Here is a 15221-nt window from a genome sequence, read left to right as displayed (position 1 = left end):
TAAAAACATAGTTCAGCATGAATTACCAAAGTTGACCTATTCCTATTTATGTGTACCTTTTAATGTTCACAGCTGGCAAACAGCAAAACTGCACTTTCTTAAAGTAGTTTCAGATAAGCAGTCTGGTTCTTACGGTTTACTTCACGTAAGTTCCTAGAACAACTGCAATCAGTTTTGTCATTAATATAATATATTGTTAAAACATACAGCTTTGACAGTCCATCGTTGCAGAGGTACAAGAACTCCTATGAGGTTTTCCCCAGGAAACATTTGTCAATACTTCATCTGAAGCTCTTAAAAGCACTTGAAATTGGCTCTCTCTCTTACCTTTTTTATATCCTCTTAAAAAGAAGTTATAAATTAATCCATTGCAAGAAGGTCTGGTAACTAGAATGAACTTCTAGTTATGTAGTTAGATTTCAAAAACAATTCACAAAGCAATCATTCATTAATTATTAATTTATCAAAGCGTTTATGGAGCCAAACCTGTTTTAACATAGCTAAAGTTTTTTTGTTTACTTAGGAAAAATAAACAGGGTTATAACTGGCTAGAACTGTACAAGTCTACAGAGCTCAATCATACAAACTAGTCTTATTTCCTTATCAGAATACAGATAAAGTCAAACAGGAAAAGCTAGGGCATTTCTCCTATCAACAAGCACACAGGAGCAAAACTGCTGAGTCATAAAGGCACACAGCATTAAAAGCTGTTTTGGAGTTCATAGATTATTTGTACACTTTTTTTAAAAAGAGTATTCATACTGAAGTGTTAAATTACCAGGACATAAGGTCACAGTCAAGCAAATAGTACTCATACGAATTCAGATGGGTGAATCATGAAGCCTATGAAACACAGATGTTGAAAGCCTGATGCTACCTCTAATTATACTTCCTTAATTACACTTTCACCGTAGTTTGTAGTACAACAAAACTCCTAATCTTTATGTGCTATAGTACAGCGATAAAAATATTAGCAAAAATCACAAGATTTGGAATATATAGATTCACAGAAGTCACAGTACTTCCTGAGGTTGACACACTTGGTATCCACCTGCTACCCACTCTGGTTTTGAATGTCAGACTAACCATCACATCAATCTCAAGAACATTTATACAATTTGAACAGACTTTAGGCTCTGATCTTGCAAACAAGGCAGAATATTTACTGCAATAGCACAGAACAGTATACATAAAACTAATCTCCCTATTCACAAAGGCTCCAGAGTAAAGTCAAATACTATTCATACTGGAACTGGGTTTCCAAGAACTGTTACAACAGCTTGGTGGAACATAAGAGGCTCCTACACAGACTTTCCATATATTTTTGATCAAGTAATAAACATAGCACAGACATGAAGAGAGAACCTTTTATTCTTCTTCCCTGCAATGGGAGCTCTAACAATGACTAACATCAATCACTGAAATAATACACTGCAACAGTCCTGGAAAAGAAAAAAATAAAGATGACATTAACTGTCAATATTTGCATCCAATTTCTCCTTTTTACCCTACAAAAATATTGATAGAGTAAACTTTTACTTTCTGATATGAAAAGAATTTACAGTTTTAGGTGTTCTGTATGAGGTATATTAAACGTAAGTTGTATCAGCCCGTAGCAGTATAGGTCTATGTAGCTGCATTACTCGCCTAGTGACACAGCGCTCCTAAAAATAAAACGTTTCTGGTCAAGTTAAGAATAAGAACGAGCATGTAACAGTGAAAACATACACAATTGGAGATTTAAGGTGATGTCACATCTACGTGGCTCCAAGCAGCATTTGTGAGGATCAGAATTTAGGACTTCAAAGCCTAAATCCCTACTTATGTTCTGTTATGTAAAATACAGGCTAAAATAGCCTGTAGCAGACAAGCCACAAATGCTTAGTCTGACTCTGGGCTGGAAAGGGGAGGGGTGAATAAAAAAAGACAAGTATGGCAGCACGGATTAGGAAATAACTTGAATGGTACAACAGGCTGATACTTCAATACCCATACTATTCCAAGGTACACATTCTGTAATGACTCTGGATGGGGTGGAGTAGAAAACAGTATGAGAGGAAATATATGAAGTTTTCCCGTTTTTCCTCCAAACCTCCAACAGAATGTAAAACAGCTCATTCAAAAATTTAAACATGAATTGATACCTATGGTAGAAATACAGAATGCAGAAAAGCCATCTGATTAGACAGAGAAGTGTGTAGCTTCTAAGGCCAAAAAACAAGCAAACTGAAATCTGAATAATATTTTAACAGAAGGATGCAACTGCTAGAAACAAGACGTGGTGGATTCTCCATTTAACTTCATCACGTCAAGATCAAATGGCACTCCACCAAAACCACACTCAAACTATGGGGGTATTTTTCCACCTTGTGAGTACAAAAACGCCTCCTAATGCAATGATGATTTAAGTAAGAGGAGTCAAACCCACAAGAAGCTGCTGGCATCAACATAAACACTTGCAAGCATTAACCGCAGCCTGACTGTACCGCTGTCCTGGAGGGCTTTAGCTTCTCCTGGCTTGGGAGGCAAGTGTCTAAGCATAGAGGAGGAAGAGCAAAGAAAGAGGGCAAACATGAAAAGGAAGTTGCCCATTTGAAAAAACATGAGGAAAGGTGCTTTAAACAAACAAGCCAGGTAAATGCAATCACCTGAAATAAAAGTGAGTCAGGCTGTATTATACTGGCCTTAGGAGGCTGAGCTTTCATCAGTTGTTTTGTAATTAGAGGTTTCTCCTCCACAGCAAAATTTAAAACTTGGATAAAAAAAAAAAAAAAAATTATTTGTATCTGTTAGCTTGTAGATATATTGTAACATTCTTAATGAGACAGAACAAACAGAGTCTCCCGTTTTACCTGTCTTTACTATCTGTACTGTACATCTTATCCTAAGCTGCACTCCTCAGAGCAGAAACCTCATGCAGTCTGTTCTCTTGAATATGCAGTACAATAGAACAGCAGGCATCACAAGAAAAACACATTATATCAAAGAATATATTTTACGTGATGACAATGGATGCATTGCAAATTTAAGCTATGTTATGCCAAAGAATGCGTGTTAATTATATTACAAAGTAAAATTAGGCAATGCAAACTTACTGGAAAAAATTCTTAATTATTCTGTTATTGCTGTGCTTGCCAGAATCACTTGCATCCAACATAAGAAACCAATTCTGAACTAATTTTGAACAGAAACTTTCTTCTGTAATTGCAGAACTGTCCAATAAGCAAGAGAAAAAAATATATACTTTAAACCACAGGAATTCTTAGCAAAATGGATAAAAGAATAATTAATAAGCAACACATTCAATTCTGTTTCTAACTTATGGGTACACATACAGAGTACAGCTACTTCATTTCAGTTTCTGCAAACCTCTCCTTAATTCTCAGTATACCGTAGAAAAAAAACATGCCTGTACACGTTAAAAAAGTTATCATATTAATTATGTTTTTATTCCCATTTATCCCTTTAATCTAACTGCTTCACCAAAACCCTGAGAAGACTTATAAGTGTTCTTTCTTGCTGTGGTATTTAAATAGTTGTCAATTTGTCACATAGGACCAGAGCTAGAGGCAAAAGGGCTTTCATTTTAGCATGCACAGGGAACACAGGCTATGCTTAAATGACCGTCCAGTTGTGCTCCAGATGCTGAACTCACACTAACCTGCATCCACACAAAGAACTGTTGTCCCATACCCTACTTCTATATGCTTTTCACTGCTGAATGCACATATGTATTAGCACTTCACATCAAAACAGAGTGAAATAACACAAGGAGAACATACCAAGTCATTCTTTACCATCAGCAGACACCTGCCTGATTTATCCCAGTCTCTTAAAAATAACAAGTTTGCCTTAAGCCACTTTCAGAAAGTATCTTACATACAAAAACCAAATACTCCAGCGGTGATTTAAACTCACCTGCTTGACTTTGAGGACTGCTGATCTATGTCAGTACATGCAGGTATCAGCACACAGCTGAAAAGCAACACTACCTCAAATAATTTCTTAGCTTTGACTGACCACGCAAGAACTCTGGCTTGAAGCAGACTCAAGAGACATTATTTTAAGCCACTACTGAAACATCTTTCTTGACTCCAGAACTTCACATTCCAATTTTAGTGCATACAAGAGCATGCCAGAGTGCCTGATGCAGACACAGAAAACTTTCTGCCACCGTGCTGACTTGAGTAACCTGACCACACAGACAGCTACGGCATCATGGACTTGCGTAGCTGAAGGACAGCCATACAGGATTGCTTAACAGCAGCCACTGGGGAACTTCAACAACAAGCTACAACAATCAAAAGCAAGTGCTCAACACAATATAATCAGTTACCAACAGAGAAAAGGAAAATGTTTAAAGGTTATGGAAAAGAAAAAGACATACAACAATTTCCTAGAATCTGGAGTGTGTTAAGTGTGCTAAAGCCTACTGCATTTCTAACTTGATGCTATGTAAAAACTCATCTGTCTTTAACTCCAGGGAAAATTCAGTACCATCTTAATGATTTGGGAGGGAAGACTTTTTTTTTTTTTAATACTTAGCTTTTAAAGGAACAACTAGACATCTAAGTGAGGCACATTTAGTTAAATGGACACGACTTCTTGAGATGTCTTTCATAAAACAGTTCTTCCCCGCCCCTCCCAGACTTCCGCCTTCAGAGAACAGACATCCACTCTGGATTATTTAAACTTGGAAAAATGCAAGTGTTTTCTTTGAAAAAATATCTATTGTTACAGCAAAAACTTGGGTTTCCTTTCAAGCAAGATCATATGATTACGCGTTTATATTTTACTTTCCGCAGGAATTTACACACCCCCCCATTTGCATCCTGTTATTCATTTAGCGTTTCCCTTTACTTCAGCATGCTGTGTTAATAACATGGACCTGCTGGCTCAGGCCAGGCACTCAAGGTGACAATCGATGATCACTCTTGGGTTTATCAGATTTGTTCTACAGGGCTTTCCTCATTATTTAACTACAGAAAACATTCCTTCAAAAATCAGTTCCGTGAGAAGCACTGTATGGGCAGATCATAAAACCAACTAACCTGGGGTGGTAGGGTTCTTTATTTTTGCTGCTGTTGGTATTTATTCACTAATTAGGTACTTCAAAGCACTTATCTGTCCTTTGGTGGGTCAGTTTCAACTGAAATAGATTTCATGCTATTTAAGTACCATAAAATAGTAAAAATTATTTTCCTGTGTGCAATATTGGATCTATCATAGTCTTAGATTGCATCATCTTGTTTACGTGTATCTTTAACCACCTATGTTAGCTCTTAAACACCTTCAGATTGATATTGATTACTAACCTGATTTGTAGTCGTCCTACCTCTAAAGAAATAGCAAGAAGCCTCTTTCCAGAAAAAAAAAAAAAAAAGACCATGTAGCTTCTATGAAGGTAAACGTTACTCTTGCTTTATCTTAAATAATTTGATGTTATTTTTATTTTTTGAACAATGTTTCACATATACCAGGCTATTTTATTTTATAGAAATTACAGGAAAAATATTCTGTTGTAATACACCCAGTATATACACTCACTCATTGTTTGAAAAATACTTTACAATTCCTATCAGGCAAATTAAAACTCTGCCACTTAATTCGTTATTACACAATAACCAGTATTCCACAACTGTGGTCCAGTATTATAGCCATAGTACCTGCATGTGTCTGTATGTTGTGGATATCATTGGAACAGTACATTGTTACTGAGTTGCAACACAGCTTAGGTATGCTTCAACAGTATTTAAATCGCATCTTGAGATGGATATACAACTTCCCTGCTGCTGAATGGCTGAAAGCTACCTTCATTTTCAAATTTGAAACAAGCAACTGATGTAAATTTTGGTGTAGAGTGATTATAGGCTTTTCCATCCTTTTACATCACGAAACAAGGTAAAGCCATGATTTCTTTTCCTATACAGAAATAATATCACTAATCCCTTTATTCCAAAACCTTTGAGTACAAGTTGTCTGAACAAAATAAAAACAAAAATCAAGCACTTCCACTGCATGAGAAATTGAGATCAGTCCATATACCACTAAATTTTTAGCTGGTAAGGACAGAGGTTATTTTCGTGTCCAAATAACTCAAAAAAAATAAATGAGTGAGTAAAAAGAGACTGTTCAGCTGCAGATGCTGAGGAATGTAATTCTATCTTCAGTATAGTGTCATAAAACTTCTGATTGATAAAAAAAAAAAAAAAAAAAAAAGAGTACAGTTTTATTTAAATACCAGCTCTTTGCTTTATTCCAGCAATGCAAAGGACCAGACTATTTCTGCTTTTGCAGAGACTGGCATGCAGCCAACCACCACATTTCACCCCACAGAACAACTGAGGTAATGAAGGAGAGGGGTTGAACTCCTTTGCCACCCTGACACAGTACAGGAGGACACGTTCTGCTGGCCTAATTACAACTCTGAGCGCTGCTGTGTTACCTTCTCCCAGGCTGGGGTTAGCGAATACCTGCCCACACAGTTGGAGAACCTCAGCTGTCATCTTAATGCCTCACATGCTGCTTTAATCAGGGCTTGAAGACAGGAAGGACGTTGCCTCTATTTCTTTAGAAGTCACCTTCATGATAAACTATAAGAAGGAGTACTAACAGTTACCCTATGTAAGTCTTTTAACCTATATGAAGTCCTAACCTATTTTAAGTCTTAAACCCTATATGAAGCATTTTTCATGCATCATTAAGCAAAGCATACAGCTGACGGGAATTCATACGACATGTATTGAACTGTAATGGCTTTAGGAAGGCTATTTTCAGAGGAGGAAAAAATAAATCTCATCTCTTCTCTTTGAAAGTCTAAGAAAAAGGACTGGAAGACTCATAAAGGGTGATACTATTTCCAAATGCAAAGCTTTGAAAGACTTGTGATTTTAAGTGGTTACATTTGGTTTTCAAGAAACTGGAAAGCTTACTTTATACAGTTACATTGTACATATCCGTGCAACTGGATGTTCCCTTAAAATACAGATAAATTTAACAAGTTTAAGTACTTAAACAGCTGAAATCAGCCTACAGTATGAACAGAATTCTACAAGCAGTCCAAAAACATAAATTCCCAATCCTTACCGTCAAAAAAACTTTTGGCTCTCAGGTAACTGACGCTAAGCCTAAGCACAGACAACTTATCCAATTTGGCGATAACATCTTGAGGGAAAGGCAGAAGGCTAGCCAAGCGATCCAACTCTGCATTCAGACGATCCCTGTGTCTCTTGGATGGATTGGACTTGACTCCTTCAGCTGGGGATGGCTTTACTCTGTGGCAAAGAAACAAACAAAATATAAACAAAAGTTCCTTCCCAAAATGAAGGTAAGGATTTGCCAAACCTAACATTACAAATAGCCTTTTAAACTGTAACATGCAAAATGTTTTTCCCAACTGACTTCTGTTTCCCACGGAAAAAAAAAAATAGAATTAATCTAAGATCATTTAACTCCCCCCCAATACACCCACTATTAAATGAAGCAGTAAGAGCTGCGATAGCTATCTGACCACGTAATGACCATTTGAAACCTTAAGAGATTTAGCATTTATTAAAACCCTCCTATGGTTTCACTTAAACTTCACTTCAGTTCTTCCAAACATTTGTATTAAAAATAATTCAGTTAATATCTATTAATATTTGTGCACAAATCATTTGACAGGCTAGTTTTAACTTGAATTGCAATTTTTCACAGGTGTCCTTCATTCTTCATCAATGTTTGGAACAGGTTATTGTCAAGTGAACACAACAAAAGGCTTAGGAACTTGCTAGACAACAAGGCATTCAAAACTGCACAAGAAAAGAGATACAGCTCAGTCAGCAAGTAAAATCTCTCTCGCTCCCACTATTGAACTTGTCCTGTAAATCAACTCCTAGCTGATGGCATTCCACTTGAGTATTGCATGAAAAAGGCATGCCTTTGTAGCTCACATAGTACAATGTGAAAAGCTTTCTGTTATGAAGTAGATAATAAACTTCTTGTAAACCTGCTGTTTTCTATTCATATTTGCCCTGAGCTCCAACTCCAGATACCTGAATACAAATATTCATACCTTTTCATACATGCAGTAGTCTAAAAACAGAATTATGCCCCCTCCTCACTTGAATTATATTTAGCCATACCAAGCCAACACTAAAACCAATTAACTTATCTGTGCGAGCCATAATACATTTTAGAACATTTATCACACTGTTTCCTAACTAAAGAGTGATTAAATTCCCACTTCTCCCACATCACAATTATATTTGAGAGCTCTAGCCATTACTGATCTCTTACAATTTGGCTGCTTTCATAGGGATGTTGGCTCTGCAAGGTGCATCATTCGGGAAAATACTGAACATAAAGACTTCAGCAGTTAAATTCTTCAGTATTTTGTTTAGTCTGCTTCCAAGTTTTGTCTTTAAAACCCTTTTTTAGATGAGAAACTACAAAAGCTCCAACAGTTATTTTTGCCGCTGCTGAACGTGAACCATATTGAAAAATAATCTCATCTTGTGCTTCCAGTCAAAAACATAGCGATAGAGTGGACATTCATTTTCTTAGCTTGTGGTTCTTTTTATTCCCCTCCTTTTATGTTTCAATTACACTTCTTAGTTTAAATTCAAACCATTCTTTTTACAAGCACTTGTCAAAAACTTGCACTTACGCCTGGCTACCTGGCCACTGGCTCTGCAGCTGCCCTTCTGTACATTAAAGGGCATGTTTTTTTATGTGTAACCTGGTAACTTGAAGGTGCCATAACATAATATGATAGTGAACGGATAAAATGCAGCAACTACTTACTCCTTAAGTTAACCTTGCGACAGACTAAGCACTGCCTAGGACACAGTTGTAGCACAGCTCTATACTACGAGCATTGGAAATGCAGGAAAAGAGATGGATCAAGAGGATAAATTAAAATTCTTCTACTACTACTTCTTAAAATAAAATAAAATACTATCTTAAAATAATTTAGTAAAGTTTTATTCACATTCTCTTATTCTGGCAGGATATTCACTTGTACAAGAATAACACAACTTAAATATAACCTTAACAAAATAAAGTCCAAGAACACCAAACATCACCACCAACATTCAACATTGCTTCATAAATATTTTAATGTATTAAACAACCATAAATACAAGCACAGAATAATGAATTCCAAACCTTTAGCAGATAACAGCTGATTAACAGCCAGTGAAGAGCTCACCACTATCAAATCAAACATGTTTCTAAAAAACAAAGGTCCCCAGGAAAACTGTTCACCATATGCCATCTTTTCCAAAAAAACAACAAAAAAAAAAAGCACTAAATGCTACCTTCCTATTTTCACTACTGTCCTCCTGCCTTGCTTAAAACTTCTATGAGCAGTTTGGCAAGTTATGCTGAAATTATATGAAACTGTGCAGTTACCTTGTCAAACTGTGGGATCTAATTGTTTTTGCTTTACTTTCAAGTAATTTTTCTTTCATACTTCTAAGTAGTCCAAAGCATACAGATTTCCTAACCATAGCATTCATTTCTGAACATCCGGTATTTGCAATATAAATCTTACCATCTATCCTCTCCTTCCAAAGGAAATACTGATTTTTCCTAATTTTATCCTTTATGACACAACTAAAATCCATGATATAAACAGAACAAGTATCTTCAGGGACAAAAGAAATTAGTGTGTAAATGAAGGGGAATAAGTAGTGACTTGAACCATTTTCCATTCACTTATATAAACCCTCGATGCTACGGGCAGCCCGAGCTGCGTTGCAGAAAGTTATCTTCAAGGAAAATGGAATGCTACGTCAAGATTAAATTCACACACATTTTATTTATAAAGGAAAAAAAAAAAAAGACTAAAAGACTGAAGAAGGGAACAGATTTTAAGCTGACTTTTTGGTTCTTAATCTTTTACCTTACAGGAAATTTGAATTCTCTAATCAATCAAAGGCCAGAGGTCTCTGTGCACTCAGTATCTCTTAACTGAACTGAGTCCTTATCACCCAACAGCTGTAAAACAAGCAAGGACAGCTAATTCTAGTTCTAACATTAGAAGAGATTTGCCATCATAACATTAGTTGATTACTATTTTCAGAGGTTTACTACAAACAACTTAAACAGAAGTTTTAATTACTAATGCTTACCATGTGTGTACTCAGACATTAATAACACTATGTTCTTAAGAAGTGCACGAGTATCTGAGTCTTCTTATTAAGAGGCCAAAATAAATCTCAGTATTTATATGCTAAGTTGTATTTTTAAAGGAAAATTGATGCAGTCCTTTGAAAAAGTGAAAACAAGACAGATTTATTTTGTTCAACAAAGAATTCTATAAAAAAAAAAAAAAGAGAAACACTGAAAAGCATGATGCCTGGTTCACAGGACCAAAGTGTGAAATGAACTCAGGAAATAAAATGATGTGCAAGAAGAGCATTCAAGAAACAGATAATTATGTTTAAAAACTAATTAAGAAGTTCATCAGAATGGCTTTATCACTTAGAAAAAAAACAGCATGAAAGAGAATATGCATGTCACCTAACCGATGGATTTAATCTTTTCAGCTGTATTTATTTTTCATCTCATCTTTAAAATTTCATGAAATAACATGTTTTTCTTCTGTACATTACTCAATTAACTGTAGCTCAGGTATATGAAACACACCAGTTACCACTAAGCATGTGCTACATAGGTGACCTCCCCCCAAATTCTCTGTTTACTTTAACAACTGAAAAAGATTCCTACGCATGTATGCTCATTTCCCAAACCAAATTTACCATTAATGAACGTTCAGGTGATGATTCCTTTGGAAGCAACAGATACAAGACAAAATATCAACCTCTTTGACCAAAAGCTGTTGTTAACCTATCCTGAAAGGGCAAGATACACTTTCCAATGCTTCCTTCAGCAGGCAATGAAGCCAGCAAAGGTTTAGGCAGCTGAAGGGATAAGGTTGTTTTTACAAAGAAAAAAAAAAAAAAAAGAAACACCACACTCCAACCAGTGGTGCGCTGCTTATCGGATGCTGTACAACTGTTTGTCCTGAAGGACCAAACAGTCTCAGTTTGCTCAGGTTGTCTTGGTGTCGGAATGACCCCAACAGAGCAATGGAGACAGCCAAACACCAGCCAGGAGCGAAAGCTTCTTGCTCAGTTCTAACATACTGCAATAGTGTTTCAGATCACAAGCCAAGCCTATTCAGAAAGGTAAAAAAAAAAAAAAAAAAAAAAAAAAAAAAAAAAAAAGCATGCTCTTCACTGCTGGCCACAGTATCTACATTTGACTATATTCATTTATGGCAGATTTTCTTTCCAAAAAGTATACTTTTGCAAGAAGCATTGCCAAAAAAAAAAAAAAAAAAAAAGACAACAAATACAAACAAAGAAACCACCACCACCAAAAAAAAATCAAAGAACAAAACCCACACCAACCAAACCTTAGAAAGAGTCACTTTCAAGTAGCAGTCTACATGTAACATACAGGTAAACCAAGACTGGCAGGGTTATCATTTCTAAGTTTATTCTACTTATGGCAAACAGCTTTAATGTCTGCCTTTCAAACGAAAGGTGTAAACTGTTGTATATATGATACTGCATTAAACAAAGCAATCTTTTAATGATTGTTTTTCTTTACTGATGAAGTTGCATTTTGAAGGCTTGTTCTAGCACTTCTCATTTGTTTGTCTTGAAAGAAAACATAAACAGTCATGGGTTTTTTTTTTGTTTTTTTTTTTTTTTTTTTTTTAAATTAAAAGTATCTCTGCACTGCTTTCAGACATTATTGTGTCTTAATTTGTAGTCTTAATTAAGAACCAACCAGTCAAACATTTTTCTCTGGAATATTTAGTATCATGAATACTTTTAAACTAACTCAGAACAAAAGCGTATCATTTCTTATTTAGTCTGCTTTTTCAAGAAACATGCTATTACACTTTCTGCGTCTGCACAGTATGAAACATTTAGATCCCCCCACCCCATTCCTTGTCTATTACATTCATTCAGTTATGAAAAACAGCTCCTATCCAAATACTGAACAAAAAAAAAATAAATAAAAAAAAAAAACAGCAAGTCACAGCTAGATAGAGGCAGAAAAATATAGAAATAGAAGAACTACAAGGTGGAGCGATTAGTAATATAACTTCTTTCAGATAATGTTAGGATCTATCTCCAGTAAACCCCACCTCAATAAAACTTTGCATTTTATCCTCCTAGCACGTAAAGTCAGCGATTCAGCTACCAATCACTTGAGAAAAGGAATACAAGACCTTCAGAAAAAAAAAAAAAAAAAAAAAAAAAAACCGGAAAGAAAGAAGGAAAAAGCGGGGGCCATGCCCTGCTCGCCAAGCCCCCGGGCACGCAGCACCGCCACGGGCTGCGGCCACCAGGGGGACCCGCCCGGCTCCGACGGGAGGCTCCCAGCGAGTGGTTTCTGCAGCTCATTACATTTTACTGGAATGCAGATTGTTTACTAGGCGCCTTTTTTTTTTTTTTTTCCCTTTCTTAAGATGACAAGATAACAAGATGAAGTGCAGGAGCAGTTGCCATTATTGCTTTTCTTTTCCAGCCGCAGTACTGTAGCTCCCTGCTGAATCCAAAAGGCGCTTTTCAACGCTTGGCACTGTCGGGCAGCTCCCTGCCAAGTTCAGTCTTCTCAAGGCACATAAAGACTGGGTGGTTGCAGGGGAAGCTTCCTAAATCGGTTCTGAGTTATCATCATGGCTTTAATGAGTTATTTGCACCAGGAGCAAGACGTATTTCTTCTCCTTCAGTTTTTCCCTAAGCACAGTAAGGCATTGTATGAACAGCTTCTTCCAATTCTGTAAGCTAGCTGCCTATTGTTGCAGGTTAACAATCATCAGGATCCTTTCAAAGGTATATATATGGCAAATTAAATGTCTTTAAAAACTATCTACAGAAGCAATCATTATAAAAGGTACTACTCCCAGCAATACATCGCTTCTTTAATTTTGCAACTCTTTTGGAAGAGCTCTGAATTCTGCTGGGGACACAAAATATCAAGTTCAAAGAGACTTGGAGCACGGCAGCATCAAACCACAGCGCAAGGAAACAGCATTGGGACTTTTCTCCCCTCCTTCCCTCCAGTCAGTTACAAGAGCTTACAGCCTCTCCCTGTGGTTTTTGGCCCAAAGGTACATTCTGTAGTAGGAGACATGAGAAATCAGAGCTCTCTGACCCACCAGCAGTGATACGTAAGGTTGGTCTAACAGCACAAGGAACCAAAAAGTACAGCTGTTAGGAGAAGAAAAAGCGATGCATGCCAAATAAATTCATCTTGCATACTGATAATTTCTGGTAACCCAAACAAGATAGGTTAATAGTAATGCCTCCTCTTCTACGGACAGGTGAGCATACAACTTTAACATTAATACCTTTATTTTAAGAGGAAACACTTACTTCTCCCTTTGGCTTTAGAGGGAGAAATTCCTCAACAGAGATATGATTCCCATTAGTAATAAAAGAGCCTTCAAGTTCAACTAATAAGACAAGCACGGCCAAATTATATAAAGAGAACATCTATGCAGAAAGATGATTTACATAGCTACTATAGTAACGCCAAAAAAAAAAAAAGTTTCACATCCTCTAATCCAGCCTAAGAATTTAATAGTAAGCCAGACATTAACCGATCTTACCAAAAAGGCAGAACACCTCATCCTTTCGCAATCAGAACTCAAGAATTATTTGCCTTCAGCAACTAATAGTTGACAAACACTACCAGTGCCTTTTTACTTCTTCATGAAAAAGCAACACTAATTTCGCTCTCGAAATCCAGATCTGTAGAGCAAGTCTAATTCAGCACCTCTGTTTGGAAATGAGTGATCAAAAGAAAGAAAAGCAAACACTGCTGTTCACATTATGACTGTACCTTCCAGCAAGGGCTTTAAAAAAAAGCCACGTTTAGACTTCTTGTGCTAATTTGTAGACCGAGAATCTGGATATGCGTATGTATTCATTCTAACAGCTCCAACCGTAAAGGCGCAAGCACCCCAGTTAATTCCCCTCCCCCTGAGACGGTTGTCTGCTCTAAGTCTAAAACCATACAATTTACATGAGAGTTTCATGAAATATTTGTCCTTCTTTTTAACGCTTTTGGAGTTTCGGCAGTTACCTTCCACAGGAGCACTCCTCCACAATACAGAGGGCATTTTTTGAGCTTTGTATCACGCTTAGGTTATTTTCCCTGCAGCCCAGCAGTTCGGCTTTACTACTTTTTACGACCTATAGGTACTCGACTTCCAGTCGAAAGCGCAAGTTCAACATCTCCCGTGTCCTGTACATCGCCGGCCAGCGCAGCGCCCGGTCCTGCGGCAGGTGCACAACGTGCCACTGCCCAGGTAGCGAGCCGTCCCCCCGCCACCTGAAGTTTAAAAATAAAAACCGCGGCCAGACTTCTTTCTCCTGGCCACTTTCGACCTTACATGGGACCCGCAGGGGTGCCGGCGGCGGGCTGTGACCGCTGCGGTGCGGCAGCGAGGCCGGGCCAGCACCGGGAAGGGGCCGAGCGCCCGGCGCTGTCACCTCAGGTGCCTGCCGAGCCGGGGCGGCCGCGCACCCGGCTGCTGCCTCCGCCCGCCCGCCCGGTCGCGGGGGACGACCCGCTTTTAACCAAGCGAAATGAAACAAGATCACCGGCCCCGGGACACGGCGTGGGGCGGGCACGGCTCGGCTCGGCTCGGCGGCCACCTTCCCTCTCCTTCCCCGTGCTGACGGGCGCGGGCAGGGCCGCGCAGTCGGCGGGCAGCCGCCCCCGGGCAGCCCCATCCGGGAGGAGGCAGGGAAGCCGCTTCCCCGTCCCCCCCGTGCCCTCCTTCCCAGCCCGCCGAGCGCCGCTTACATTTTCTGCACAGGTTTCCGCCGCTTGCGACTGGCGTAGGTGACATTGGCGTTCATCCTGCCGCCGCTCCAAGGCCCCCGCCCTCCTGCCCGCCTCGCTCCTGCTGCCGGGAGGGGGCGAGCCCCAGCGGCGCCGCAGCCCCGGCCCCGGCCTCGCCCGCGGGCCCCGGCCCTGCCGCCCAGCCCGCAGCTCGCTCGGCTTCCCCGGCGCGGCGAGCTCGGGAGGCGGAGGCGCCACGGGGCGGGGATCCCAGGTGATCGGCGGCGGCGGCGGCGGCGGCGACACCCACTGGCCGCCCCCGCGGGGCACAGGTGTGGGGGCGGCCGGGGCTTTCCAGCGCCGCGCCCCCCCGCCCCTGCTGCCGAGGCGACACCGAGCACCCGGCCGGCCCCGCGGACTCC

The 15221-nt window shown here is 39.2% G+C and overlaps 1 protein-coding gene across 1 annotated transcript in view; it reads right to left on the bottom strand.

Moving 5' to 3' along the window:
• AHR (aryl hydrocarbon receptor) overlaps nucleotides 1-14958 on the bottom strand; it is a 60240-nt gene extending 45282 nt beyond the window's left edge. The window contains exons 1-2 of the mRNA XM_032181445.1: nucleotides 14821-14958; nucleotides 7087-7274 (exon numbers count right to left, since the gene is read on the bottom strand). Of these exons, the coding sequence (XP_032037336.1) occupies nucleotides 7087-7274; nucleotides 14821-14876 (244 nt within the window). The 5' untranslated portion in view covers nucleotides 14877-14958. The remainder of the gene's footprint in view (nucleotides 1-7086; nucleotides 7275-14820) is intronic.
• Nucleotides 14959-15221: the final 263 nt, after the last annotated feature.

This window comes from Aythya fuligula, chromosome 2 (genome assembly GCF_009819795.1).
Source record: "Aythya fuligula isolate bAytFul2 chromosome 2, bAytFul2.pri, whole genome shotgun sequence".
In the NCBI taxonomy this organism is placed as follows: domain Eukaryota; kingdom Metazoa; phylum Chordata; class Aves; order Anseriformes; family Anatidae; genus Aythya; species Aythya fuligula.
This window is presented reverse-complemented; position numbering and strand designations above follow the sequence as displayed.